This window comes from Anopheles darlingi, chromosome 2 (genome assembly GCF_943734745.1).
Source record: "Anopheles darlingi chromosome 2, idAnoDarlMG_H_01, whole genome shotgun sequence".
NCBI lineage: Eukaryota > Metazoa > Arthropoda > Insecta > Diptera > Culicidae > Anopheles > Anopheles darlingi.
The window spans coordinates 5,551,099-5,577,376 of NC_064874.1; the positions used below are offsets into that span (position 1 = coordinate 5,551,099).

General features: G+C 49.2%; 1 protein-coding gene across 5 annotated transcripts; it reads right to left on the reverse strand.

The window, feature by feature from the left end:
* Positions 1-53: 53 nt before the first annotated feature.
* LOC125948232 (ATP-dependent Clp protease ATP-binding subunit clpX-like, mitochondrial) lies at positions 54-19,416 on the reverse strand. Of its 5 annotated transcripts, none has more exons than XM_049674080.1 (7): positions 19,229-19,416; positions 15,420-15,686; positions 2,472-3,696; positions 2,109-2,385; positions 1,894-2,043; positions 1,601-1,822; positions 54-1,526 (listed from the first exon to the last, which is right to left on the reverse strand). In XM_049674080.1, exons 2-7 carry the CDS (start codon positions 15,490-15,492, stop codon positions 1,302-1,304), a joined length of 2,172 nt encoding a protein of 723 aa, XP_049530037.1. In that variant the 5' UTR covers positions 15,493-15,686; positions 19,229-19,416; the 3' UTR covers positions 54-1,301. The 5 variants fall into 5 exon arrangements, with proteins under 5 accessions (XP_049530037.1, XP_049530038.1, XP_049530035.1 ...); XM_049674081.1 differs by having other exon boundaries at positions 19,207-19,416; XM_049674078.1 differs by lacking the exon at positions 19,229-19,416 and adding an exon at positions 17,038-17,646.
* Between the last annotated feature and the right edge of the window lie 6,862 nt (positions 19,417-26,278).

Here is a 26,278-nt window from a genome sequence, read left to right on the forward strand (position 1 = left end):
CCTCAACTTAGTAGTTGTTCTTTCGATAACACTGCTAATCCTCTAGCCGTTAATCAGAGTTTTTGAGTTTTTTATTGTTTTTCCAGTTTTCTTGTCACTTACGCCCTACTCAACCAACAAGCTCCACGCGAAACATTTCCTCTAGGGCTTGTATGTATGATAAAAACTAAACGAGACAAAGTTGGATAGTGAAAGAAAAAGAAGGAAGAAAAACCTACCATCTAAAAAACCTAATTGGATTTTACATATAACTCTAATTACACTTTCTCTTGTTTAACACTCGTTTTATGATCACCGTAAACTGTGGAGCGTGGAGTGCGTGCTATTCCACTCTCGTGGTTGTACCGTTGGCGTCCAATCCCTTTTTTCATACAGCTACACATAACAAACCTCTGGTCTCAGTGATCTCACACCTTGTACCACGCCGTCATTACGATCGGATGTTTTTGTATTCGCTTGTCCACTTATGACGACATATAACGCGGCCCACCACTAGAAATAGCAGCGACCATCTCGTTAATATTTCAATATAATCACGGTTTTGATTTGCGTTTTTTGTGAACCCACTCATTCCCTGTTTTGTCTTTCCCTCTCTTTCGTTCTCTGTTGAAGCACCATTAAGCGACAGCTTTCATGAGACCTGATGTACGAGACCGACGTGTGAAGCCTTCACTTTTTCTATTAACTTTTTGCGATCGAGTATCGGTTAACGGATTCGGTTGCTGTTTTGGTGTTTTGGTTTTATGTTTCTAACATTCCACCAACTCTACGCTAACGATCCATGTGCTTTGCTGGCAAAAACCGGGCAATGCCCGCTATCCTAATTAGCAGGAAAACGCTAGGGCGAGCTAAAGATGGGTCACACGTAGTGGTGCTTCCCTGACCTACAATATTAGTCTCTATCTGACGCGCGTAATGGCAACACGTACAGCGTCGTGATCGTAGTTTCGTTTCCTCACTCATCGTACCCATACACTTAAAACCCACTAACAGCTGACTCACTGTTTCAAGGAACGTTAAAGCCAAGTCCGTACACTCTAGAAGAAGTAGCTAGCAGCTGACGCTTGAAGGTCTTGAGCTTGAGCGAATGAAAGTTTTGAACGAGTTCATCACACAATCCTTAATAGGTCTAGAGTGCGTCCAAAAAAAGAGGATTATCGAATAATCATCATTAGAACTCAGAAAGATCAGGAACGCGGCCGTATGAATGCTCCATTTATGTACAATTTCAAGCTACTCATCTTATGATTGAATCCACCAATCGGCTCGATGGGGTGGTCACTCGAACGCAATGCATCTTTCTACTGCTTCACACGCACTTTCGTATTTTCTTCCTCTTCCGACGTGGTGGTGCTACCGTGAGCGGATGCATCGCCTGCCGTATCCGATGAATCCTTGTTCGAACCATTCGATTCACCACGACGAACATACACTGGCTCTCCACCGCGAACACTTTCCTCCGTAATGCTGACACCCTTGACGTCCGATCCGGGTACCTCGAACATGGGCTCAAGCAGCAGTGTTTCCTGCGGAGAAGCAAACATAGAACAAAACATGAACGAACAGTTTTCAGTCTGCGAAGGGACGTCGCGTGCATTACCATAATTGCACGCAGTCCACGAGCTCCTGTTTGCCGTTCCATGGCGAGCTGAGCGATCTGTTTCAGGGCTTCATCGGTGAACGAGAGTTCGACCTGATCCATACCGAGCAGTGCTTTGTACTGCGGTACCAGTGCGTTTCGTGGCTCAGTTAAAATGCGTACCAGCATGTCCACATCGAGGCTGTGGAAGGGCACCAGAACGGGGAAGCGGCCAACGAATTCCTGCAAAAGCCGAGAAGAAGCGATAATGAAATCCATTCCAATACGATCGCAATCGCCTCCATCGCACTCACAGGAATCATTCCAAATTCGACGAGATCCTTTGCCTGCACCTTCTTCAGATTAGCGTCACGCTCGGCCTGATCGTTGTCCATGGGAGAAGCCGAAGCTTGCGCTGCCCGTCGTCCCTCCGAGGAACTCGCTGGCATTCCGAAGCCAAGGTACTGAAATTGATAAAAAATGAATAAACTAATCGATCTACTACGCGTTGACGTCTCCTCGACCTTACCTTCTCATTCAGCCTTCGTGCGATCAGACGATCTAGCCCGGTGTACGCACCGGAAGCGACGAAAAGAATGTTGGTCGTATCGACCTGCACCGTTTCACCGCGCAGCTTACGCGGAGAGTTGCGCTCCGGTACATTCACGATCGTGCCCTCGAGCATTTTAAGCATTCCCTGCTGGACGCCTTCACCACCAACATCGCGCAGCTGGTGGATGCCAGGAACGGCACCGATCTTGTCCACCTCATCCAGGAACACTATTCCGGTTTGTGCTCGCTCGACGCTGTCGGAGAAAACGGAGAACGTAGAGTTTGATTAATTAGCCTGATTGATGGTTCAAGGAGAGTCATAATCGAGCAGCAGTTGTACCTGTAGTTAGCATCCTGGAGCAGCTTCGCGATCACACTCTCGATATCCTCACCGACGTAACCGGCCTGCGTTAGCGTCGTACAATCACAGATGGCAAACGGTACGTCCAGGCACTTGGCGATCGTTTGCGCCAGCAACGTTTTACCCGAACCCGTGGGTCCTAGCATCAGAATGTTACTCTTCTCCAGCTTCAGCTCGTGCGTCTTTTTATCCAGTAGCTCCGATCCTGGATGATGAGCAGCACCACTTCCTCCCTGTCCTGCTCCAGCGCCCATCGGTGGTCGCGGTACTTCGGACGGTGCCGAACTCATCATCGTATGCCCGATGCCTGAAATGTGCAGCAGATCACCACTGCGTGACATCGAATCGAGCTGCTGCTGTTGCTGTTGCGAACTACCCGCCGATCCCGACACCGGCGGTGGCAAATTGTGGTAGATGCGCTTGTAGTGATTGTACACGGCCACCGAGAGGACCTTCTTCGCCAGATCCTGTCCAACGACGTGCCGATCCAGATATTCCATGATCTTTTTCGGTGGTGGCGGTGGCTTCCGGGCACCCTTCGTCTCCGTGTCTTTGATCGTCTTCTTCGAGTCCACCTCCGAGAGGACGACAAAGAAGTGGTGACACTTTTCGCATTTGACGAAGCGCGTCGAGCTTACAAACGTTTCGACATGCGTACACGGATCGCCACATTTTGGGCAGGACAGTGTGTTCTTCTTGTTCGGAGGTTCCTTGCCACCATCTTTGCCACTGCCACCGGATGCACCACCGACCGAAGAGGATCCACCACTACCGCCGGACGAGGCACCGCTACTTCCACCAGACGATCCCCCCGAACCGGGCGTGTTGCTGCTTCCTCCACCACCGCCGCTGCCACCATCTTTCGAGGAGGATTTATCACAGACCGATGAAATGTGAAACGAGCGGCGTGTGGCCACGTCCGAAGATGCAACACTGGCGCCGATTGAAGGATAGCATAGAACCACCGCCGGATACGCCCTTATGATGTTGCCGTTACTGTGGCTATGGCTGCTGATCGTTCTGCTACTACTGCTGCTGCTGTTGCTACCGCCGTTGCAAGACTGATGATGGTTGACGCCGGATCCATGCGAGCAGCATTGTGAATGGAGGTGCTGTGACGGTTGGAATTGATGATGATTGCTACTGCTGCTGCTGCTGCTGTTGATGCTGTTGATGGCGGAGGATGATACAAGACAAACGGATCCTGCAAACGAGAGAGTGAGATCAGTTACAATTCCTTTCTAAAAAATCATTCTAACAAATGGATCCTTTCACCTATTCCGGGGGAGAATTACTTTAAATCCCAAAATACGATGCCTTGCATCTGACACATCCACATACCGATTGTATTGCCCAGCGTAATTCGCAACGTCCACATCGCAATTGCAGAAGACGATAATGATGATTAAGATGGATGATTATCTACCGGCGCAATCGCCAGCTAAGACGTAAAAGAGGACATCAGTAATCACCATTCGCTCTCTCTCTCTCCCTTTTCTTCCCCGAACCCATTCCCAGGATCTTAACCAGGGTTTGACGTAATACTGCTAAGCTAGGTTACCGTGCTGGTCCCGCGCTTAGGCCTACCAGCAGCAAGTAAATGAACTTTTGCATCATCGCGAAGTACATAGTGACGGCGAGTGGTAAAAACAGGCATGGCGTGGCCTGGCGTGGCCCGGCATGGGGTCGAGTAACGAGAGACAGAGCGAAAGCGTCCGGTGTTGACCCCCGGCTGAGTAGCTGCTGACCTCCTCCGTACATTCCCTTCCTCTCGAGGGGATTAGAGAGATTTAGCTCGGATGAATTATCCTCGTCACCCGTCTCGTACCCGGTGTGATGATCTTCAATAAAGTTATGATCACCATCACCACCGAGAGGTGCCGCGCTATTCGTGGCGCTCCTTCGTCAGATGCATCAGCATGATCTGAGAGACAGATTGAGGGCTATTACCAGAGATGGTAGACCCTGCAGAGCTAGGGCCAGGCCAGCTCTAACAGCCCCGATGTCGCGCACCCAGACGCTTCCGTGACTGTACTTTGTTGATGAATGGGGCGCTACGGTGCGACCAGCGCGAAAGACACGACACACGCCGTTTGTGGTGTGTTTCGACTTAATTGGGGGGAGGCCATTAGGTCATAAAACCCCGGTCTAAAGCACCACCAGGTGTCCCCCTCTAATGCACAGAGAGAGTCTCATTCACAGCATAAAGTACCTACACCAGCAGCTTCTACCTTAAGCCCTTAAGCACCGCATTCTCTGCTCTGGCGCATAAATGGCGGATAATGTGCGCCGCGAAATTCAGTGTCTCGTCTAAACAAATTGTACGTTACACCGTGCCATGGTGACGGTGACTATGACGACGGCGGCGACGGATGCTGGACGGTGGAGCGTACTTATGCTCACAGGTATACGAATGCTAATCAAAAGCCAGGGGCCCTTGGGTGTGTGTGATCGTTAAGCGTGATCGTACATTGCCGCGTAGACACTAGACTGCTCAACTATGCATGAAATGATTATGATCGCATCTGACAATGGCGCCCGGGAACGTGCAATCGCAGCAAGCAAACAAACAAATGCACCTCGTGGCTGGCACGCGAAGTGCTGTGCTTTTGAGGATCCTTCAAGCGTGAAAATTCCCACGAAGGCTAGCGAAGGGACGGGTGTGTGTGTGTGCGCCCAAAAAATGCGGGGCCTAAATTTGAAGATTTCGTTCGAAATCTCTTATCCCTCTCAAATCAACGCAGGGCAACAAACGTGTCCACCATTCATCATCACACGGGGTGCCCTCTTATTATGCTTTCGGCACTTTCGATGGAGGCGACGACGGATTCCGTTCCTTCTCAGTCAAACCCAGACCTGAAAGCCCGAAGGTCGAGGAGCCCCTTACCACGCATTCATGGTGCGGCGGTGGCCTAAATCCGAAACACACAACAATAAGAACCATCTTAGCATACGTTTCGCTTCTACAAGAGAGAGGGAGAGAGAGAGAGAGAAGGCCTTTCCAAATAAATCACCCCATTGCCCAATCAATCAAATGCGCCTCGGTTTGGGGATGCCGCCGGTGGCCGGTGAAGAGGGTGTCTATGATTTTTTGGGGGTGCTGCCTCCCGGCCACAGCGAAATATTTTACGCCAACGCCAACACAACCCTGATGAAACGGACGGGCAATCGAATCAACCGCATTCACAAAGGGAACTGGGCATCATCAATGGCATCATTACATCACCTGCTATGTGCCATGGTTTTGCTTTGTCCGTCGAGTGGCAAATTGACGGACAGATGGACTCTCTCCCCTCTCTGCTGGTCTCTGTTTTTGCACATCATAACCCGACGGGGTTCCCGGGGTCCCTGCCCGGGGTTGCTCGAGTGTTGTGACTTTAAAGTCCACTTTTGACACTCCCGGGGGGCCTGCCTGAATGTGGTTGGTCTGGCCAGTGAAAGTGTTCGAATGATGAGGAATAGCAACAGCAACAGCACCAGCACCTAGGGCAACAAAAAACAAATTGGATCGATGGAGCTGCTCCTGGAGCTGGTGTCAGGGCCGGCGCCAGGCAGCTGTGATGCTGTGTGCTGAGGCCGATGTTACGGTGATCGGTGGTGGCAAATAAATAATCAACAAAACACAAGGCATTGTGATCGTTTAGTCACTTCCGTGCGTCACTCACAAACACAACGCGATCATAACGGGCGTGTGGTGTGGTGGGCTGCTGCCCTGAAGGACGTCAAGTGCCGCACGTCGCGCACGTGTGCATCTCCGTCACAGTCCGAGCCACGATCGCGCGGTGGCCGGAAGGCTCGCCACCAACACCGCTGGTCGAATAAGGGTTAGTTTGTTTACATGCTGCACAGCCAATCGTGACCGCTGCCACCGTCACCGCCCCTCATCGGTGTGATTAATGACGTTTCTAGCTTACTTTTTCATTTTCACAGTCCAAGCCCCTAAAAGGGGTGATCATCGATGGTGCTGAGCTGAACGGCCAGTGAGACTTGAGAAGCAGTAAACCTGCCGCTGCCGCTCCTGCTGCTGCTGCTGCAACCGCAACACTGGCGCACGGAATGGTGTTAATGACCGGAGTGTGTGTTCCAGACTTCATCACAACACCACACCACTCCCTTTTTCGTCTCCTTTCTTTCGCCTTCACCATCAATCTTCCTCTAGAGCGCCACTGTTGGAACTGCGACCTGCCCGGCGGGAGAGGGCTTTGCTTAACGAATGCACAGCCACACAAATGACATTATGCGCACACGGGCTCGCCCCATATATGGGCTGGGCTCTCGCGGTTCCACAGCTCAATTGATTCGAAAGAACCCTCTTAACACTCAAACCCAAAAAAATGCTTCCAAAGGGGCCGCCGGATCTGTGGTCGGATGGCGTAACGCATGAAGGTGCGACATTTCGGGCACACAATTGTACGGCTTTGTGTGCGGCGCACGCGGGCGCTTGTCCGGTACTGCACTGTAATAGGTCATTATGAGGAATGATCGAGCGACCTTAAAAGAAAAATCTTAACCTGCCACTAGTGACACTCATTTTTTGGCGGTTCACGAGAAAAGGATCGCGCGCGGATCGAGGATGTGTTTTTGGGTCAACTTATGCTGAGGGGTCTAGTAGGCGAGCGATATTGCGCTCGGTCGTAATGTCAAGCAATCCCAGTACACATTGGTCGATGAATAATGACGGTCGAGGTTGTGTCCTAGTTGTCCCAGTTTGTCTCCTTTCTAATCGCGTGTAGCTCTTGTCTCTCCTTTAGTAAGTGATATTTGGTTACATATTGTCAAGATGAACAACATGTTGAAGCGGACGAACCATAGCGCTATGTGCATTGTATAACTAGCACCGAAACTGATGCTGCTTTGGTGCACTGGTCATACCATGAGATCTGCAGACTTCATTCCAGTCCGTCAAGTCTTCGTAAGTCGTTCAGCTGTACAAAAATGGCGTAGTAGGCCGAAATTGAGATGGAACGTTGGTATCGACATTGATTTCGAAGGAATTGGAATAACGAAATGATTCGTCAGTTCTAGAGCCAGATAAGTAAGCAAATTAGAGACCATGACAATTGTGTTGACGTCTCTTTGAGCGGTTTCAACAGTTTCACCATAAATAAAATTGCACAAAAGCAGAAAATCCTCTTGGAAATGCCTCGTGACCCGAAACACGATGACCGGAATGTCCTTTTAAGCGCCACAACGATGTGTTGACGACGCTTGACCCGAATCTCACCACGAAAACGGGAGGAAACGCCTCTCCGGACACGCCCCAGGCATCATCAAAGTGGAGAAAAGTAGTAAATAATACCCGCATGTGTTTAATATCAATAATCCTGGTCTCCGCAAAAAACGGTTCATTACAGCAACGACGACGAAAATCACATGGCCAACTTGTCCTGGCCAGCCAGCTGCAAAAGCCGCATTCCTCCGCCCGCCACCGAAACCTCGGGCATGGCGTGCGTGCGTGATCGGAACGCATAAACGATTTCCAAAAAAAAAACAGCGAACCAAAGCGAGACAAGGCGCGCGGGGGGACGAATAAAATGTAAGTTCGGGAATTACACACCAGCACCACAAGTGCATGCAGCCCAGCCCGAAAAGCCCAGAGAAGCACGAGTTTGCCAATCCGACCCCCAAGGGGCAAACACGCGCGTCCCCTGGCCCCGTTCGGTGGACACGCCACACGTGGTCTCACTTCATTCGTCGTTGGCCCATTTTAACCGCCGAATGTGCGGTGGCGCTTGATCACCACACAACCAGAGTCACAGTAGTGCTGCCGATCCGAATGTAGCTCGATTGACCGACAATCGACTGGCTGCGTGAAGCAGTTGAAAAAATCGTTAGCTTTGTGGCACCGCAACGCAATTGGGTATCCCGCAGCTCACGGTACGATCGGCTGCCCCAGCTGCCTCGGTTTGGATCGATCTCAAATATGCGTGCGTTGTTCGGTAATTTATTACTTGCATTACATTGTTCATGGCTCCTAAAACAGCGCCACCACCGCAGGCACGTTGTGATCGTACTCTCGATCATTATGATCGAGTGGGGTGACAAGCAATCATCTACTCGCCGCTGCGCCTTCCCTTGATGGTGCTGCACGTGTACCGGAAAGGTATCACTATCGCCGGTGCCGCCGCCATGGAGAAATGGTTATCGCTTCATTACGTGCGCTCTGTCCTGGGCAGGTGGCCTGAAACGATCTCGTTCCCTAGATGTCAAGCTGGCTGCGCTGGCTAGATCCCCTCCTCTACGTTCGCTCTTCCATCTTGAGGTTGCTGCTGTACGTGCCGAAAAAATTGCTGCCCATGACAGCGTGACGGCGACAATGACGGTCGCGATGCAGCAACTCCACATCGAACTGCTGCTGCTTAATGTAGCGATCATTTCGCCATGCGTGTGCACGCGCAGGCTTGCGGCACAACGTGCGTTTGCAATTGCACTCGCCACGACCTCGGCATTGCAAGACACGAAGTCGTCGCCGTCGATCAAATCCGTGCACATGTTCGTCTTCGACCGGCCGAAAGGCGGAGTGCAAACAAAATCAAAACAAAGCATAGTTTCCATTACGGAGCCGTCGCATGAAATGGAAACAATCGACCTGACGTTGCTACCTCGCGGGGGGGCAACGAATGTCGCAAGAACCTAATATACGCCAAACCGTGCGCTTTAATGGCGTGTTACGTGGCGCACACCACACGGAGCTGCGTGATTTGCAAGCGAAAATGAAACTTCTCATTCTTCGTGCGCACCAGAGCAGCAGCCCCACAAATCGCCCGGTTCGAGTTCGAGCTGAAGGTTACTCGGGCAGCAGAGCAGAGGGGCCACCAGGTTGAAGGTGTGTGGTCGAGCTATCGGGTTCAATCACGACGATGGGGCGAGTGGCATGGTTCGTGATTAGTATTCGATGATTTCGTGACCAACCCACACCGAAATGGCGCACACCATGATTCCAGCCCGGTGTGTCTTTCTCTTTTGAGACAGTTGCGCCTCCAAATCGAACGGTTATTGATGACAGATAATACCAATATCTTGAGGAACTCAAGTTAAAAATAAGAGACTGAAGACGAAGTCAACAAAATATCAGGAGCACAGACAGACAGATGAGGAATTCTTAAGAACAGAAGAACCACGAAACATGGCAGCTGCTTCTTCTGCAGTCGATGACCATACGATCGGACACCGGTGGTGTGGTGCACGTGTCGCCAGCCACTGTTGGCACAATAAATTCCTCTCGGTAATCGACGGCAATTGTCGAGCCGAGTCTGCCACCGTGTGGCATCGGCAGAACTGCCGAACAAGGGAAGTCAACAGACATGTTTTGTCCTCAATGCGATCGCCACCGCAACTCCAGCGATGCTCTCTACGATCCTTGCTTCTGCCCAGGAAGCTGATTGACGACATTCAAGTGCACACACATCGTTATCTACTTAGTCATCCCCGCGGTCCCGTCATCGCCGGGTCCATCAAACCAGTGGGAGGGAGACAATGAAATGAAAATGACCTTGAGCCAAAATATTTATCCACCGGCGCGCGGCAGCTACTATTTATTATTGACCGCACACGACGCACTACAACAGTCCAGAGACAGGGCCAGATCCCGGGAGAGGAGGTTGAAGTAATGTATTCCAAGTGTTTTCTCTCGTAGCGAATCCCCCGTAGGTATCCCCCCTTCTATTGTCAGTGTGTATGTTTGCATTGCGTGATCGCGAAACGCACTTCAAATCGCGCGGTGGACACCACTACGTGCACCTCGGAAAGGGAGACTCAGGAGCGCTCACGAACACAAGTTGGCTGCCACAACAGGTGATCCGATTCTTCGATGCCAGTCATTTCCCAGCGATAAGACACTACCAGACGCTAGACCAGCTGCTGTTGTAGTAGCTACACAACAACGGCAACCCTCCAGCATGAATGTCGAGAACAAATACATCCAGCCATCCGCCGCCTCGACGTCATCTGACACGTCGGCCGCGGTCTCATGATGATCGGCGTGGAGAATCGGTAAACACACTGTGCGCGCCAAACCGCGCAATACGCAATCATCATTCGCGAGAGGTTATCAATTTGTTTACATGTACGCGTTACCAACCGCATGATTGGATGGTACTCAATGAAAGGAATGCGCACGGCGTGCTGCTGACTCGTATTGATCTTTCTTCATTTTGCAGCAACAGAATCAGCTGATGATCTTTGCCTTGGTATATTGAGCGGTGACGTACTCAGCAGCAGAAAAGATAGGCCACGCTTGTTCATTTTTGTAAAAGAATTCCTTATCAGCTTATCAGCATAACGGCGATACTGTAGCAGCAAGCAAGCTCAAGCTCAACCGGCCTACCAGTCAAGACGTCCCATCGTCCCACATGCTAAATGATATTAAAACACAAACTCCTACCGAGCAACCCCTACGCTAGTGTGTTCGTTATCGTCGCCTCCCCCCTACCATCACCATCATCAGCTGTTGGCTTCAGCAATCTCTTCTGCAAGCGTCTAGAGCGACACCAGACACGTTCCATTCACTTTGCCATTTACCTTTCGTTTAACCGTTTGCCCAAAAACTGCGAGCTAGCGATTCGCAGCGCGAAATCCTTGAGCGACCTTGGGGGCTAATGGTATGGCAGAAGCGATAGAGGGACAAGCGAAGCCATGATAATGACAAATTATGTTCATTAGATCGTTCCGGTGGTTGGGAATCCCAGAAATTTACCACATTCTTCTTCTAAACAGTTTTTTCTTTCTACAGATCACCTTTATTTATAACCTACGGAGCTGCAAGCTCCAAGAACTTCTGGAGTCATAAAAGTTTATTTTTAAAACATAGAAAATCCCCCGCGAATCTTAACAGGTTTCCTTTCGGTGCGCTTCTTGGGGATAGCGGGTTAAAAAGAAACAAAAAAGGTTAGAGAGAAGACCTGGCGCACCCGCCGACCGGTCGGGCTCGACAAAGAGCAGGAGACAACATTGGCGATCATATAGCGCCGGGAGCAACCGGTGGCCTTGGTAGCTGGACTGAGTGAAGCCAGTCGGTCAGCGTCGGTCGGTGTCGAGACGATGGCTCCTAATGGCCTTGACCTTGGTAACGGTAGACCACATCTGATCTGAGAAGCACCAAAAAAAACACGCTCTCACAGACCGGAAACCAATAATTTCGAATTCGACATTCGGTGGCTCTGCTAGGTTTACTGCAGCATAGGAAACTCCATGAGCTATCTCCACTATTTATCAGTGGCGATCGGTGGTGCCGAGCTAGTGTTCACTAAGTGGGCGGCTCCAGTCCAGTAGTCGGACTTATGAAGGACAGATCGATTTAGCGTGAAAACCTCCATTACACCGGTAACGCGTGCAGTATTGCCTACGATAACATGATGGGGTTGCAACGTCATAACCATGTGCGGGCGACCGTTCTATGTAATTGTTTTGTATTTTTGCTGCCTGCTTGATATCGGTGCAAGGACTGTTTCGCAACATTTATGATGATAGAAGCACGCAGCAACAGCAGCAGCAGCACAAGTATCGGTGGCTGTTGCAGCAGCAGTAGCAGCAGCAGCAGTTATCTTAACATCATCATCATTGCGGTGCAACACAAAGACAACCGCCAACACGGTGGCCGTCAACAAAATGGAACGAGGCAAGGAATGCATTCGAGTAAATCAATCCTTTACCTACATAAAAAGTGATATTTTAAACCCCAAGTATTCTTCTCTCTCTCTCTCTGCGTATCTTCTACCGTAAGTCTCCTACGCCTTGCCATACCCCGGCCGTTAACCGGTTTCTCGGCCGGTGCGTGCACAAGGTAAGCGAGAGCCCAGAACCGAGAAGGTTTATGCATGCAGATGCACACAACACATCATCAACTGCCTCATAAAGCATTGCCAACCTGAGCTTGGACGCACCGTTGCATATCTGACTGATTTTGTTTATGCACCCCAACGGTGTGTCGTCCTAAAAAGGATCCTCGTGTTCCTGCGTTCTGCCGCCACCACGCATCCGTTGACCGACGCATTGATGGAACCTCATTAACCACACGGGAACGCAAGCGAAGCGAAACAGGATGACAGACACCGCAGACACATCGCACAGTGCGTCGTCTGTGGCGTAATCGTGTCATGGACACGACTCGCACTGGAACTAGGTCGGCTGGATCCTTCTGCGTCCTGCTCTCCTCCCTTTGGCATCTTCCTTGTTGTTGTTGTTGTTGTTGTTGGTCGCCCCTTGATGAGAGTCTCTTTATCAATGCTGTCCAATTCATATTTAATGTCCGTTTCATAAGCGACACACAAATGCAATGCCATCGATTTCCCAAAAACTCGCGGCTTGCATCTTCTTGGTAACTGCTTCATCTTACGGTGTAGATGCACTCGCCGGAAGATCCATTACCGTCGTTGCGTGTCGACGTTTTTGGCTAAAGATGTTGTTTGCTGCATCATTATGCAAAACCATCATAAAGGATCGCTGCAGTGACAGGACGCGGAATGGGCGGAGCGGAATGGTTATTACGCTCGCTTGCGTCACTATCATCGGAACAGAAAAATGGGAAATCATTCGGTCGGACGCAAAATGCACAACAAACAAGATAAGCGAACCAGCCCGAATCCAAACAATGTATCGTTGATTGGGGACCGAGCAAGCGAGCGATCGATCGATCGAGTATCGGTTGACGTTCCATCTTATCGCACCAAAGTGAGATTAAGATAAAGGGTTCAACGAATAAACGAGGGCAGGTATCGAACGGTAGAGGTATGCTTGCTTTGTTGATGTAAACATGGCCAACTTATCGACAATGTGAAGCTACTCGTCCAACTGGCCTACTGTGCACGTGTCTATCACCTTGACAGGCAAAATAGGCCACAAAACGTGCGTCCCTCTATGCAATGGCTAGTGCAATTCCTCTCACCTTGCTCGCTGGATTCACGAGCTCAACTGTAAAGGCTTCCAGCGAGAGACGATTAATTTGAATTTAAATCAGACACACGGTCAGGAGATTAATCCGCGGACCCCCGCGAGCCCATGCCCAAGCGAGCTGTCAACAGCCCCAGCACACCAAGGATACCCATCCTCCGAGATGTGCATGGCCAACAGCAACCGTTGCTGTGACAAACGATCGTATCGGCAACCGAGAAAGGCAACGAATGAAAGGAGCCTATCAGGTGCAATTATCTAACAAACTGACGCGATCCTCTGCGCTAGTGGGCACTACTAGCAGCGGTCTCGCGGCTGATGCCGGCCGTCAAATTTACTGTGATACGTGCCAAGGTCCCGTCCCCTTCATGAATGGTGACGCGATCCGAGGTTCAGCGCCGAGGGAAACCGAGGGAAAAAAGGTTCATTTGGTGAATTTTAATTGCACACCAACCCCAACTAAGGTCGAAGGTCACACGCCTTTTAATCCAAACTAATCTCGTGAGGTCGCAAAGGGGGGAGGGGGTTTGTTTTGCTTTTTCCCTGCACCTACCCCAGGCTAAGTTTATCGTTTTATACCATTGTGCGACGGACGTATCGATGCTATTGGGTTTTTTTTTCCAGCCAGGATAAGCCAATCTCGCCCTGATCGAGCATGTTTTTATTAGCTTTTTCCAGCCCGCCTGCAGCGATCATACAGACAGAGGCACGTCAGCCGCACGACATTTAGCGCGACGCCAGTCGCAAGCGGCTTCACGTCCTACTCGAAAAAGACGGACAGATAGCGTAGACGATGACGACGACGACGATGACGATGACGACGATGAACGCCGAACCAGTCGCGACGCGTGCGACGAGAGCGCGTTGGCAGTGCGTTCAGTCCGGCCTGCAGGACGGACGCGACAAAGTTAGACCTCGACCTTCTACTGCTCTAACCAACCATCAACACGATGGCGATCAATCGTGGCGCCACGGCTATCACATTGCGCGTGAAGCACGGTCATTGCCTTGAACATGATCATTCGTTTCGGGCTGACGCTAGCAGCAAGCGTAGTGTAGTGATCATGCAGCACTCCATTATGATGATATCCTTTTTGCGATCGCACAACACTTCGATATCATACACTTTGCATGCCAACACTTTGCGGCGACCTTTTGCACCCATCATAACCATAAACCAGTCGATCGCCGGTCATCGATGCGACAGCAATTAGCACCCAATTGCGGTTCCCCGAGGATCATTATCAGCATACATTCCGCCGAAAGGGTGTACAAACAAAAAAAACATATTGCAATAAAATTATTGTTGCATTGCGCAGCTGGAAACACACCAGAAGCAGCTGAAAAGCAACACAGGTGGTTGTTGGTGCATCTGTCCTCACCTTTATCCTCACTGGAGAACCGACAATGGCGACAGACAGACTGCACGAAAAAGCCTGTACATTTATCCAGTAAAAAAAATACATCGAAAATGCCACAAAGCCAAGGATCCTGCTCGTGCGCGATATTCAGTGTGCGAACAGTGTGTAACAACGTGCAACTGTAATAAACTTGTTTACTTGTTTTAGTACACGAAGGCCACAGTGCAGACCGACCGGACCGAAGATGCTTAAACCGAAATCAACAGTTTTCTGGATAACGCACACTCGATAACGGCAACTGGAGCACAACGAAGCAATCGTTTTCACACGATCGTACTAGCTTCAGAAATAAGTCGCATGTGTTGGCGGAGTTCTGGTTCCCTTCTAGCACAGGAGCGCTGCACCGGGTGATCGAAGCTTAAGGCCACAGCCATGTGCAGAAAGGGAACACCAACTGAACCACCTCAACAAACCAGAAGTTGACCTCCAACAAGGTAGGATCATTATCCTTTCTCTCCTTAAATTGTAAATAGAATGTATGACATTCACATTCTCCACCGGCATGAACGGACGTAAACTTCAAGGAGTTTGGTGAAGCGAAAAGGGAGAATTGAAAACCACATTGAAGAGTATTCTGTGAACGCGTCAGATAATCGCTCCTTCAAGGAAATGTACTCACCAGTGCGAATGTTGGAGTTCTTCGGATATATCGCCAACCGTCCGATGGTGAAGCTTCCGCGTACGCTACGCATCTCGATCTCGATCTACACAGGCCGGCCGCGAATCCGTGGAACCGTGTTAACCAGCACGCACTAGAATTTGGTTTAAACACTTTTGCGAACAATTTTAATTGCTTCCTGATCACTGTCCTTTGCACGTTGCCAGAGTAACGCTCACGAGTCCACGCTTTCACAACAATTTAACACCCAAAAAAAAGCTGTGTTTTCTATCAAGCGGTGGGAGAGGAGAAGTTACGTTAGTAGGTGAACTGATAATGAACCAAAATTTGCATGCATGGAACGGGGTGTTGATGGACCAAAAAACCGTGTTACAAGTGAATAAAAGGAAGGAAAGAAAAAATCCCTGAACTCTAATTGCCAGTGAGAGTGTGAATCATTAAGGTCTGCCATGGCAGCAGCTGCAGCAGCAGCAGCAGATCTTAATCTAACCGAAACGAACTCGATCGCAGACAACGCCGTTAGACTATCGCCCAATAACCCTCCAAAAACGACCATCTTTGGCCATCTCCATTAGTTCCTCCATAACTTTGTGGTCCCCCCCATGTACCTCCATATCCTCTATTCCTCGTTTCAAAACCATTACAATGAACAACACCGCCAAAAATGGACGGGGAGGCACACCACATTTCAATCCCTTTCGGTTTCATTTTCATCCGGATGGTGATCAGGTACGGTAAAAGAGAATGGCCCGATAGACGATGGTGCGTGAGTAAGACATAAAAACGAAGCATAACTCCCCGGAACGGATCCATCACAGAGGTGCTTCCTCCCCTAAACAGTACCGGAGGTAGGATCGATTGTGAAGAGGGGATCCACTACAACACCCATGAGGTCCTCTCTCTGTAGTTCCTCAAAAAATTGAAAAAAATAACATCTGGATCATGCGGCCGCACTTTCACTTCATGTCGGCGCTCGTGGCCGAAGCACCAACCAAGAAGATAATCCATCTAATGGGGTGCGCCCCCCCAGAGCTAGCAACTCCAGACGGACCTACTCACGGGAAACATTGCATCATCATCAACTATCCGGAATAGCGGAACACACAAAAAAACAATGGTTAAATCGTGCAGCATAGAAACTTTCTCGATCTGCAACCCACGATTTATGCACTAAACTCCCACATAACGCCTCCATATCTGCCAAACGGCCGGGATATCGACCGGGAGATTCGTCTCGGCCGCGGATTCAGTTCCTTATATGCACGCAAACCCCAACCACTGACGACGACGACGACGATGACGCTGCCCAGGGGTCTAAGGGGTCAACGAACAACGATCAGACCGCCAATGACGGCCTCCTGCTGCTCCTGCTGACCAGCCCCTAGCACAAAGGCAGTGCAGGAAGGTGCGTACTCCACAGCACCACAGCAGCACACGATCGATCGTTCTTGTTTCGCGATCACTTGGCGTGTTCTTCGGCACCATCGCGCTCGGTTAACGGTCCAATTTTACGCGATTTTATGGGACAGATTTTTTCGGGGTAGATACCACCAACCCCTCCACTATATGGCCCACGCATAATGCAACAGAACCAAACACCACCACCACCCACCTTCACCTTTGCGCAGGAATCGAACCGATCGTCAGAATTGCGACTGCACGATCGCAATGGGAACAAACGGACACAAAGCAGCTTAAAGCTTCGCGAGATCGAACGCGCGAACGTGCTTACCACGCAGGAGGGCACGTCTTCCACCGGTAACTGTATGATCGCGTTTGAGGTCCCCGGACGACGCTCGGCGGCTCTGCGATCTGCGAATGCGCTCCAACAATCCGGTTACTGCCGGCAACGTTAACGGCGAGGAGAGGGGCCAACGGCCGGCGGCCACCGAACCGCGTAAGCGTCGCCGCTCTCTGTCTCTCTGTTTCGCTCTCTCGGGTTCGGGTTCTTTCTCGCTCGCAATCGCGACCTCGATGACGCTCGGATCTCTCGGCTTGTTGGCGGTGTTTGCCCTTGCGCTGCGAAAACAGGCGCCCCCCGCACGCACGCGTTGCTCCGGGTGCTTGAGCATCAAGATCGGTTCTGAGGAGGCTTCCATCATCCGTGCGAGAGATCCTTTTCTGCGAAAGTTTTGTTGCTGACCTCGCTCTCGCGATTTCTGTCGACGTCCGTCCCACACGCGAGCCCGAGCCCCCTTGCAACAAGTTGCGCAAGTCAGCATGATTTCGGCCAATTGCCCGCTACGAAAAGAAGACACCAAAAAAGTGAAGAATTCGGTCGGCAATCCGGTCGGGCTAATTGGAAGGGTGTTCTGTTTGTTAAGCTATCCGGAAGAACCTTGCCAGCTGTTGGTGGGTTTCTCACCAAATCTTTATCTATTAAACCGACGCATCTGCCCAACCAAATGACGAAGGGTGGTTGGCACGAGGAATAAATAAAGCGACCTTTATCGAGGGCGCATGGGCGGAACGTGGTATTCATTTTTAAAAATTCAAATCAACTTCCTCACCGGCTGTGGCCCTTGTGTTTCCTGTCCCTGTCGGTTACCTTTTTTTGTTTTTAAATTATCTTTCGATGTCGCACGGTAGCAGAAGGCGAAGCAGAACTGCAGCTTCTACGTGCGAGATTGCGCGATTCGCCGACAGCCGAAGGCCTCCGGTGGCAAAAGGCTGACCTTGAAATACAAGTTTCGACTCGCTGGTTGGCTGGCTAGGTGGCTGTCTCTCTCGACGATCGAGGACTAGTTTTGCGTTCTAGACAAACCACCGCACGTGAACCCACCCGGGCTGAAGGTGTTCAACAGCACAGCGGTTGGCCATCGCCCACCGGCCATAAAGCGGCGCGCATTCTGGTGATCATTTTGTTATTTAACGCGGAGAGGGCACGCTGAGGTGAAACCTCGAGAGGCCACACCGACACCGGAGGGATGCAGAAGTTCTGGGGCTTCGGTGCGGAGGCCCTACTTCTACTTTGCCACCCGATTCGCGATGGGATTGACGTCAATTCCTCTCTGCTCCAGTTGTACGCAGTCGCACTACGATAAATGCTTCGCCATCATCATGGGCACTTGTGATTTCAAAGTGCTACTCGTGTGTGGGGGACAAGACAACCCCCTCGGTCCTATTTTGCGCGTCGCGGCTGTGGGGACAACCTTTGTTCTAATCCTGTGGTAGTTTGTTTACGAATATATTTGCGTGACATGCGCGGTTGCCTCAATTTGTGGCTCTATTTTCGTCCGCGTTGGCACACCACCCACCCATCGACCCAAGCGAATGGGGGAGAGATGGAAAATAATTGGAGAAAAAAGGGATACGACCTTGAGAGCTGCGAAAACAGCTGCTCTGACGAGGGGCGCCAACCGCCGGGGCCAGAAAAAGATTCCAAAGTTTGTATATTTCCATTTCAGAATTCTGCTATTTTTCTGAAATATGAGATTTTCTAAATCGGCGTCGATCAGCTGATTCATCAAACAGCTGATAGTTCAAGGTCTGGTTTGTGGCCCACCAAAGGGGCTATCAAAAGACTATAGCTGCTCCTGCAAAAAGACTATGCTGCTCTTTTTTTGAGCCTTACTGTAGCCAGCCACCTGCTAGTTATAAACAGGATCCAGGAGTCGCAAGTTCCGCGGCCCCGAACCCCGGAATCTACGACTTCTAAAACCGCCAGTGATGTAAACGACGAGGCCCTCTCGCTCGCACAACCCCGAGTTCCGCTAAGAGCGAGCGGGATAGAAAAACAGACTCCCCCAACGTTACTCCCCAACCCCACGATTCCCTTCACGAGAACCTTTTTTCACTTTCGTTCTCACCGCGAATATTACTGATGCAACACCGAAAACCTCGTTTGGTATTCCACACACTGCGCTGAAAGAGTTCTTTAGGTTTTCCGTAGGCCAAAGATAACACGCAACCACCGCACTGAACACGATTATCACCGGAAAACCTCCGATTTATCGATAATTCCCGAGGTTTGTTTGCGAAATCCCGGACGGTCAAGAAGAAGATGACAGGCAGTCCCCCCGTTTTGGCTTGAAATCGCTTTCCCTGCAATAATTTTCTTTCATCGCAGAGGCCCCACCGTCAGTTATAAACGGATCCAGGAGTCGGCTGATGCAAAAAACGAAAACGCACATGCCGACTCCTAAAACCGCAGTGATGTAAACGAAGTGAAAAACCCGAAATATTTCCTTGAAATTTTGCGCGGTTTTTGAAGCAGGTTTTTTTAAATTTTACCATTTTTTTTACTTACCCAGCACGTGGCACCGCAAAAATTACTAAATATTCTTGAAAAGTAGACGTTTAATACGACATTCACTTGAAAAAATTAAGTTGAATGAAAGTTAAAGGACCTCCTCAAGCCTCGGACTAAGACACCGGCCAAGATTCTCGCTTGAGGGCCTCGCTCGCTGGGGCCTGGATATGGATTACTTTTTTTCCTTTACTTAGATGTACTTCCACTACGAATCCTGTATCATTTCCCTCCGCCACCACCGTCCTCCGTCCTGTTTGATCAACTAGTTTTGGGTTTACTTTTTTTCGCGGCCATCGTGCCGCTATAAATTAAACATTTTGAGACCTGCTCCGCTAGCGACGCCCCACCATCTCCGTTTAATGTATGTGCATCACATTTCGATTCGAAACGCTCCAGCCGGGAACGTCTCCTGCGTCCCCAAGAATATGGCGCGGCCCCATCAGGGCACAAGATTTGGGAGCAGCCGTTTTCTTCGCCTCACTGCGCCCACCGGTGCGTTTGTTTTATTCCACTCCGATCAAACGTCTGCCGTTATGCTGCTCACGCCAACACAATCGAGCCCTGCCCGAGTATCGATTGTGCTTTACGATGTTTCTATTATTTTTATCACGCGAACCCATCGACCGTCATCGAGGCCAGCCGCTAACTCGGTTGCTCGCCCGCTACACGGCCCGGGACCATTGGGAACGCCTCGCTGCAGTGGCAGAGCCGCCGGTAGCATATGTTTCCGAAAAGTACTCCTCCTCAATCAACGCGCAAACGACCAAAGCCTAAAACGCACGTGGAGGGAATTGTGTCACGTCAGGCGCCATTCCGGGGCTGGGACTACGTCGTCGTCGTCGTCGCCGTCGTCGTCGTCGTCGTCGCCGTCGTCGTCGTCGCCGTCCAACGAATCATAATACATTCGGTGTGCCTTGGAGCGATGGGACGTGACCTTGGGAGAAAGTACATACAACCGTACACTGCATTTGAGGTCATCTCAAGTGCCATGCATTTCTGGCTGGGTCTATCGGAGTGAAAAAAGCAAGACAATTCGACTGCATATTAAGCGGTTTGTACCACCTTAAGCGCGAACACCAACTATTTCTTAACGCAATGTTCGGAGTTCATAAGCCAGAATACTTAAAGAATGGAGGCGATAGAAGGTCAATTTACAGCTCCTCTCCCGATGGCGGTATAAGAAAACAATTTGACCCTACAATAGGATCACATAATTTATTGATAAACGCAATAACCGAATCCGAAATTGATCAACCTCAAGTGCACCGGAACCGCGGGCATAGGCGGTGTCTAATTGAAAGATGTACGATTGCCAGCGAAGGGGTGTGCCATCGACGCTCGACCGTATACTGAGGCCCTCGGTGTTCAAGTCTGCCGTAGGGCAATTGACTTATTGATGGGAATGCGGGTCAGGAGTGCAACCCATTCCCACCACCACCGCGTCGACTGACTGCTGGGAGCTGTGATTTTCCCATTATGGTGAACCCATTACTTTGGCAACTTCATTAGCCAACATCTCATTGGTTCTGTCGCCGTTACTCGTTCCTTTCTGTTTTCCACTTCCCCGATTCCAAGTCTTATGTTCTGCTCATGTTAAAACTATTTAAGCGTAAGCCACGGACTTGAGCAACTTATGAAGATACTCTTCTCCTATGTAAGATAACTCCTTGCACATTCTTACACACTCCCAAAGACATTCATTGATCAAAAGATTGGCAAAGGGCGAATAATGGGTGCTTATTACTGGCGCTAAATTAGAGGCAAATCGAAGGATACCATCACCTGGTCATGGGGCCTTTCATTACTTATAGACCACAACAGAAGAACAAGGAAAGAATCCTGTCATGTGCAATGCGGATGGTGAATCTTTAAACAGCTCTCCATACCTGCACATTAGTGCTGCTATGGATGTTGTCTGATTGACAAGGATTGTCAGCTCAACTAGAGCAACAAACGATTCAGTTACGATCAGACCAGTGCCTACGAGGGTAAGCAACAGGCAACAATGCTTCTCGGTAAAGTGTCGTTAGCAAGGGATTGGCTGAAAGATCAGTTGAATGCAGTGTGGTACATGCATGAGGACCGCAGTTACTTCCACTTTCTGCGCCCCTTTCAACGGTTGACCGGATTGCCATCCCCTTTCGGTACCCGATCGGAGAAGGTTCGCTTCCTGACTTACATCACGTTAATTGTGTTGAATCTCGTAAACCTTGGAGACAAGCTATATTACGTACAATATCAACCCTCGGAGATTGGTTTCATTTGTGTGCAGCTGGCTGGATTTATGGTAAACATTGCTGCGATCATCGAAATGATCATCTACTCTACGCATTATGAGGAGTTCCATCAGCTCGTATCGTTCGTCAACGAAAGATCCTTCGCCAGAGATCACCCATTAGCCTGGAGAATCAGGACGCGCTGGTACCGCTGGTGCAATTTCTTTCTGTTAGGACCGCAGCTCGGTATCTTGGTTATAAAATTGATGGAGTGGTCAATGGGCAGTTCTTTTTCCAAGCTCACGCTGTTAGAAGTGCACGGTGAGATCGTCGACATCGGGTTCGTTCAGAAAATGTACAATCTTTTCTCGACGGTTCCGGCAATGGCATGGTTCATCGGCTGTTCCATCATCTATGCGACCACCACTGGATTGCTGGCCGAAATGGAGCTATTGGCCACCTGTTTGGGAGAATTAGATAGGACGGTAGCTGACCGATTGGGCCAACAATCAGTTGCTGGTTCGTTGCGTTCACGTAACAGAAACTACAACGCCCGGTTCTGGAAAATCTACACAGAAGAGCTGCGTAGCTGCGCTAAGCGACACTGTGAAATTTTTACGTAATACCCGTTAGAACAGTGTTCCGTCACTAGAAGCATCGCTACACCAAGTATCTTCTCTCGTCCACAGAATATTGCCAATGTTGCAACAAATCACCAGCTCAGTGTTTCTTCAGTTTCACTTATTTGCTACCGCGGTGGTCTTGAGTGGCTGGTATGCTTCTCAGGGCGAAACCTACGTTGAGGTTAACTTGCTTATCAGCATATTTGTCATCACTATCCTTCTGCTCTACTTCACCTTTTGTTTGCTTGTGGAAAAGATTCAGGATATGGTACGATCCCTTTTTATTCCTTCTGTTTTAGCATTTGCCTTTACTCGGTTCACTTATCTAATAGCTAATCGTTTGCAGAATGTCTACATCGGCGATCGGCTGTACGGTACAGGCTGGATGATTCAGATGCACCATTCAGACGAGTTTCACCGCGAATATCGCTCGGCGGTATTGACGATTCGATTGCTGCTAGGGCGCAGCCAGCAACGCATCCGGTTCACCTGTGGCTCATATGGGGAAATATCGATGGTCAAGTTTTCCGAGTTTATTAATCTCATCTACACGTTCATGATGTTTCTGCTTAGCATGAACTAAGTATTCAGTGTCATGGCAAAATTCGACTACTCTTGTTGTATTATTTTCTGCACTCTACTGCTTCATCATCGCTTTTATTGCATTAGAGTTCAAAATTGTATTATATTCTTAAGATTAGCAGCTTGTGAAGTTGCTTTTCTCTTATGTAAGATACCTCCTTGCACATTTTTATACTCTCAAAGACATTCATTGATCAAAAGATTGGCAAAGGGCGAATAATGGGTGCTTATTACTGGCGCTAAATTAGAGGCAAATCGAAGGATACCATCACCTGGTCATGGGGCCTTTCATTACTTATAGACCACAACAGAAGAACAAGGAAAGAATCCTGTCATGTGCAATGCGGATGGTGAATCTTTAAACAGCTCTCCATACCTGCACATTAGTGCTGCTATGGATGTTGTCTGATTGACAAGGATTGTCAGCTCAACTAGAGCAACAAACGATTCAGTTACGATCAGACCAGTGCCTACGAGGGTAAGCAACAGGCAACAATGCTTCTCGGTAAAGTGTCGTTAGCAAGGGATTGGCTGAAAGATCAGTTGAATGCAGTGTGGTACATGCATGAGGACCGCAGTTACTTCCACTTTCTGCGCCCCTTTCAAATGTTAACCGGATTGCCATCCCCTTTCGGCACCCGATCGGAGAAGGTTCGCTTCCTGACGTACATCACGTTAAATGTGCTGTATCTCGTGAGCATCGGGCACAAACTATACTACCTGCGGCATCAACCACTACCCAGTGGTTTTCTAAGTATTCAGCTAGGTTGCTCTATCCTGAATGTTGCTGCCATTATCCAAATGATCATCTATGCTGCGCACTACAAGCAGTTTCAGCAACTCGTATCGTTCGTCAACGAAAGGTCCTTCGCCAGAGATCACCCATTAGCCTGGAGAATCAGGACGCGCTGGTACCGCTGGTGCAATTTCTTTCTGTTAGGCCCCCAACTCGGAACTCTTGTTTTAAAAGCGTTAGAATTGTCAATGAACAGTTATTTTGCCATGTTCATGATGCTAGAAGTGCGAGGAGAAGTCGTTGACAACGTGTTCGTTCAAAAAGTATACATTCTGTACATACTAGTTCCTTCATTGGGATGGTTTATGGGTTGTTCCATCATTTACGCGACCACTGTTGGATTGCTGGCCGAAATGGAGCTATTGGCCACCTGTTTGGGAGAATTGGATATGACGGTAGCTGACCGATTGGGCCAACTATCAGTTGCTAGTTCGTTCCGTTTACGTAACAGAAACTACACCGCCCTGTTCTGGAAGATTTACACAGAAGAGCTGCGAAGCTGCGCTAAGCGACACTCTGAGATTTTTACGTAATAACCGCTGGAACAATATCCCGCCACTAGAACACCATCATTACACCAAGTATCTTCTCTCATCCACAGCATGCTATCTATTCTGCAACAGATGACCAGCTCAGTGTTTCTTCCCTTTCACTTCCTCGCAATAATAGTGGTCGTGAGTGCCTGGTACACTGTTCAGGATGGTAACTATTCCGAGGGTAACTTGGTTATCACCATGTTTGCCACCGTTATCCTTTTGCTGTACTTCATCTTTTGTTTGCTTGTAGAAAAGATCCAGGATATGGTACGATATTGAGCCTTTTGTTCTTGCCCAAACCCATTTAATAGCTAATCGTTTGCAGAATGTCTACATCGGCGATCGGCTGTACGGTACACGTTGGATGATGCAGATGCACCATTCAGACGAGTTTCACCGTGAATATCGTTCAGCGGTATTGACGATTCGATTGCTGCTCGGGCGCAGCCAGCAACGCATCCGGTTCACCTGTGGCTCATATGGGGAAATATCGATGGTCAAGTTTTCCGAGTTTATTAATCTCATCTACACGTTTATAACGTTTTTACTTAGCATCAAATAAGTATTTGGAGGCATTCAATCATTAGCACACGTAATGATCTACTGTATGGCAGCAATATCAACAATCGTTACATGCACCGAAGAACGTTAGTAGTCACTGTCACACATAACATATTAACAAAACTTTGATAAACATCCCAATTCTGCAGAAACATATAATGCCGAATGCAAGGAATGTTCTAGTACAGATTATAAAAAAAGGGAATCACTTCATCGTACTTTTATTGAGAATTTATTATTAAAGCACTAACATAAAATAAACATTAATACAATTGACAATTGATGTAGATATAGGTGGACTGCTAATTGCACCACTTGATACATATTTAGCATAATTTTAATAAGTAATAACATGGTATCCTGCACTTAAATCATACAATTTCTGCAATCTTTACCTACAACAATCCAGTAGCAACATACTCGCAACTCTCGCAACATAAATTATTTACATAACAGAAGCTATTTAAACATAATTAATGTATTCAAAATAAGAACTTATTCTTAAACTTAAGCCATAACATATACGCACTTGATAGCACCTGATTAGCACAATAACTAAAGGGTTCAAATGGAACCCTCACTCCAGCACCTCACACCAAGCGCACCAACTAAATGTTAACAAAAAGTTCTCAAATAAACATTGCACTAACGCACGCACGGAGAATCCCCGCGAAGTTCATTCATTCATTCATACGGCAGCCGGTGCGCATACGTGTCTGGGTTAATTTTGGACAGGTTAGTACCGGCACGTCTTCTTCGCCAATTTGCATCTCCTGTCTTACCCCCCCGTCTCGACCCCTCCTCCCCGATACCTGATTCCCGTTTGTAGGTCAGTTGGCTAAAACTTTGCGAATTCCACATGAGCAGCCCATTTGGACCCGCGGACCCGTCTGGAATGACGATAAATCAAGCCGCGACACGTGCACCGAGGGGCGTAGATCTGATAGGGGCAGGGGAGTGGGGGGGTGTGGTCCAGGATGCGCCCGATGATGACGCCCAGTGCGACGCCGGGTTCGCTTAAATTAATGACCCTTTTTTTTACGCAAGCGCCAAAACGGTTAAAAGTTAATAAGCCCGAACCCGCAGGCTCCTAACGAGGCTTGCGGGGCTTGTTCGACAACATTCATTGATGGACGCAACTGCCTCCCCCTGCCTCGGCCAGGATGATGAAACGCCCAAACGTTGAGAAGAACACAACGGCGCGATACGGCGTAAATCATAGCGGCTGCCTTTTGTTCGGAGGATTCAGGTTTCGATTATGGTCCGCACGAGGGGACATTACAATTTACAATT

What these genes read in the sequence shown, in the direction of transcription:
- LOC125948232 (XM_049674080.1), bottom strand. Translation starts at nt 15,492, where the DNA reads ATGCGTAGCGTACGCGGAAGCTTCACCATCGGACGGTTGGCGATATAT. An exon ending in GAACTCCAACATTCGCACTG is followed by an intron (nt 3,697 to 15,419) that starts GTGAGTACATTT and finishes TCTCGTTTGCAG; the next exon opens with GATCCGTTTGTCTTGTATCA. An exon ending in GTGGACTGCGTGCAATTATG is followed by an intron (nt 1,527 to 1,600) that starts GTAATGCACGCG and finishes GCTTCTCCGCAG; the next exon opens with GAAACACTGCTGCTTGAGCC.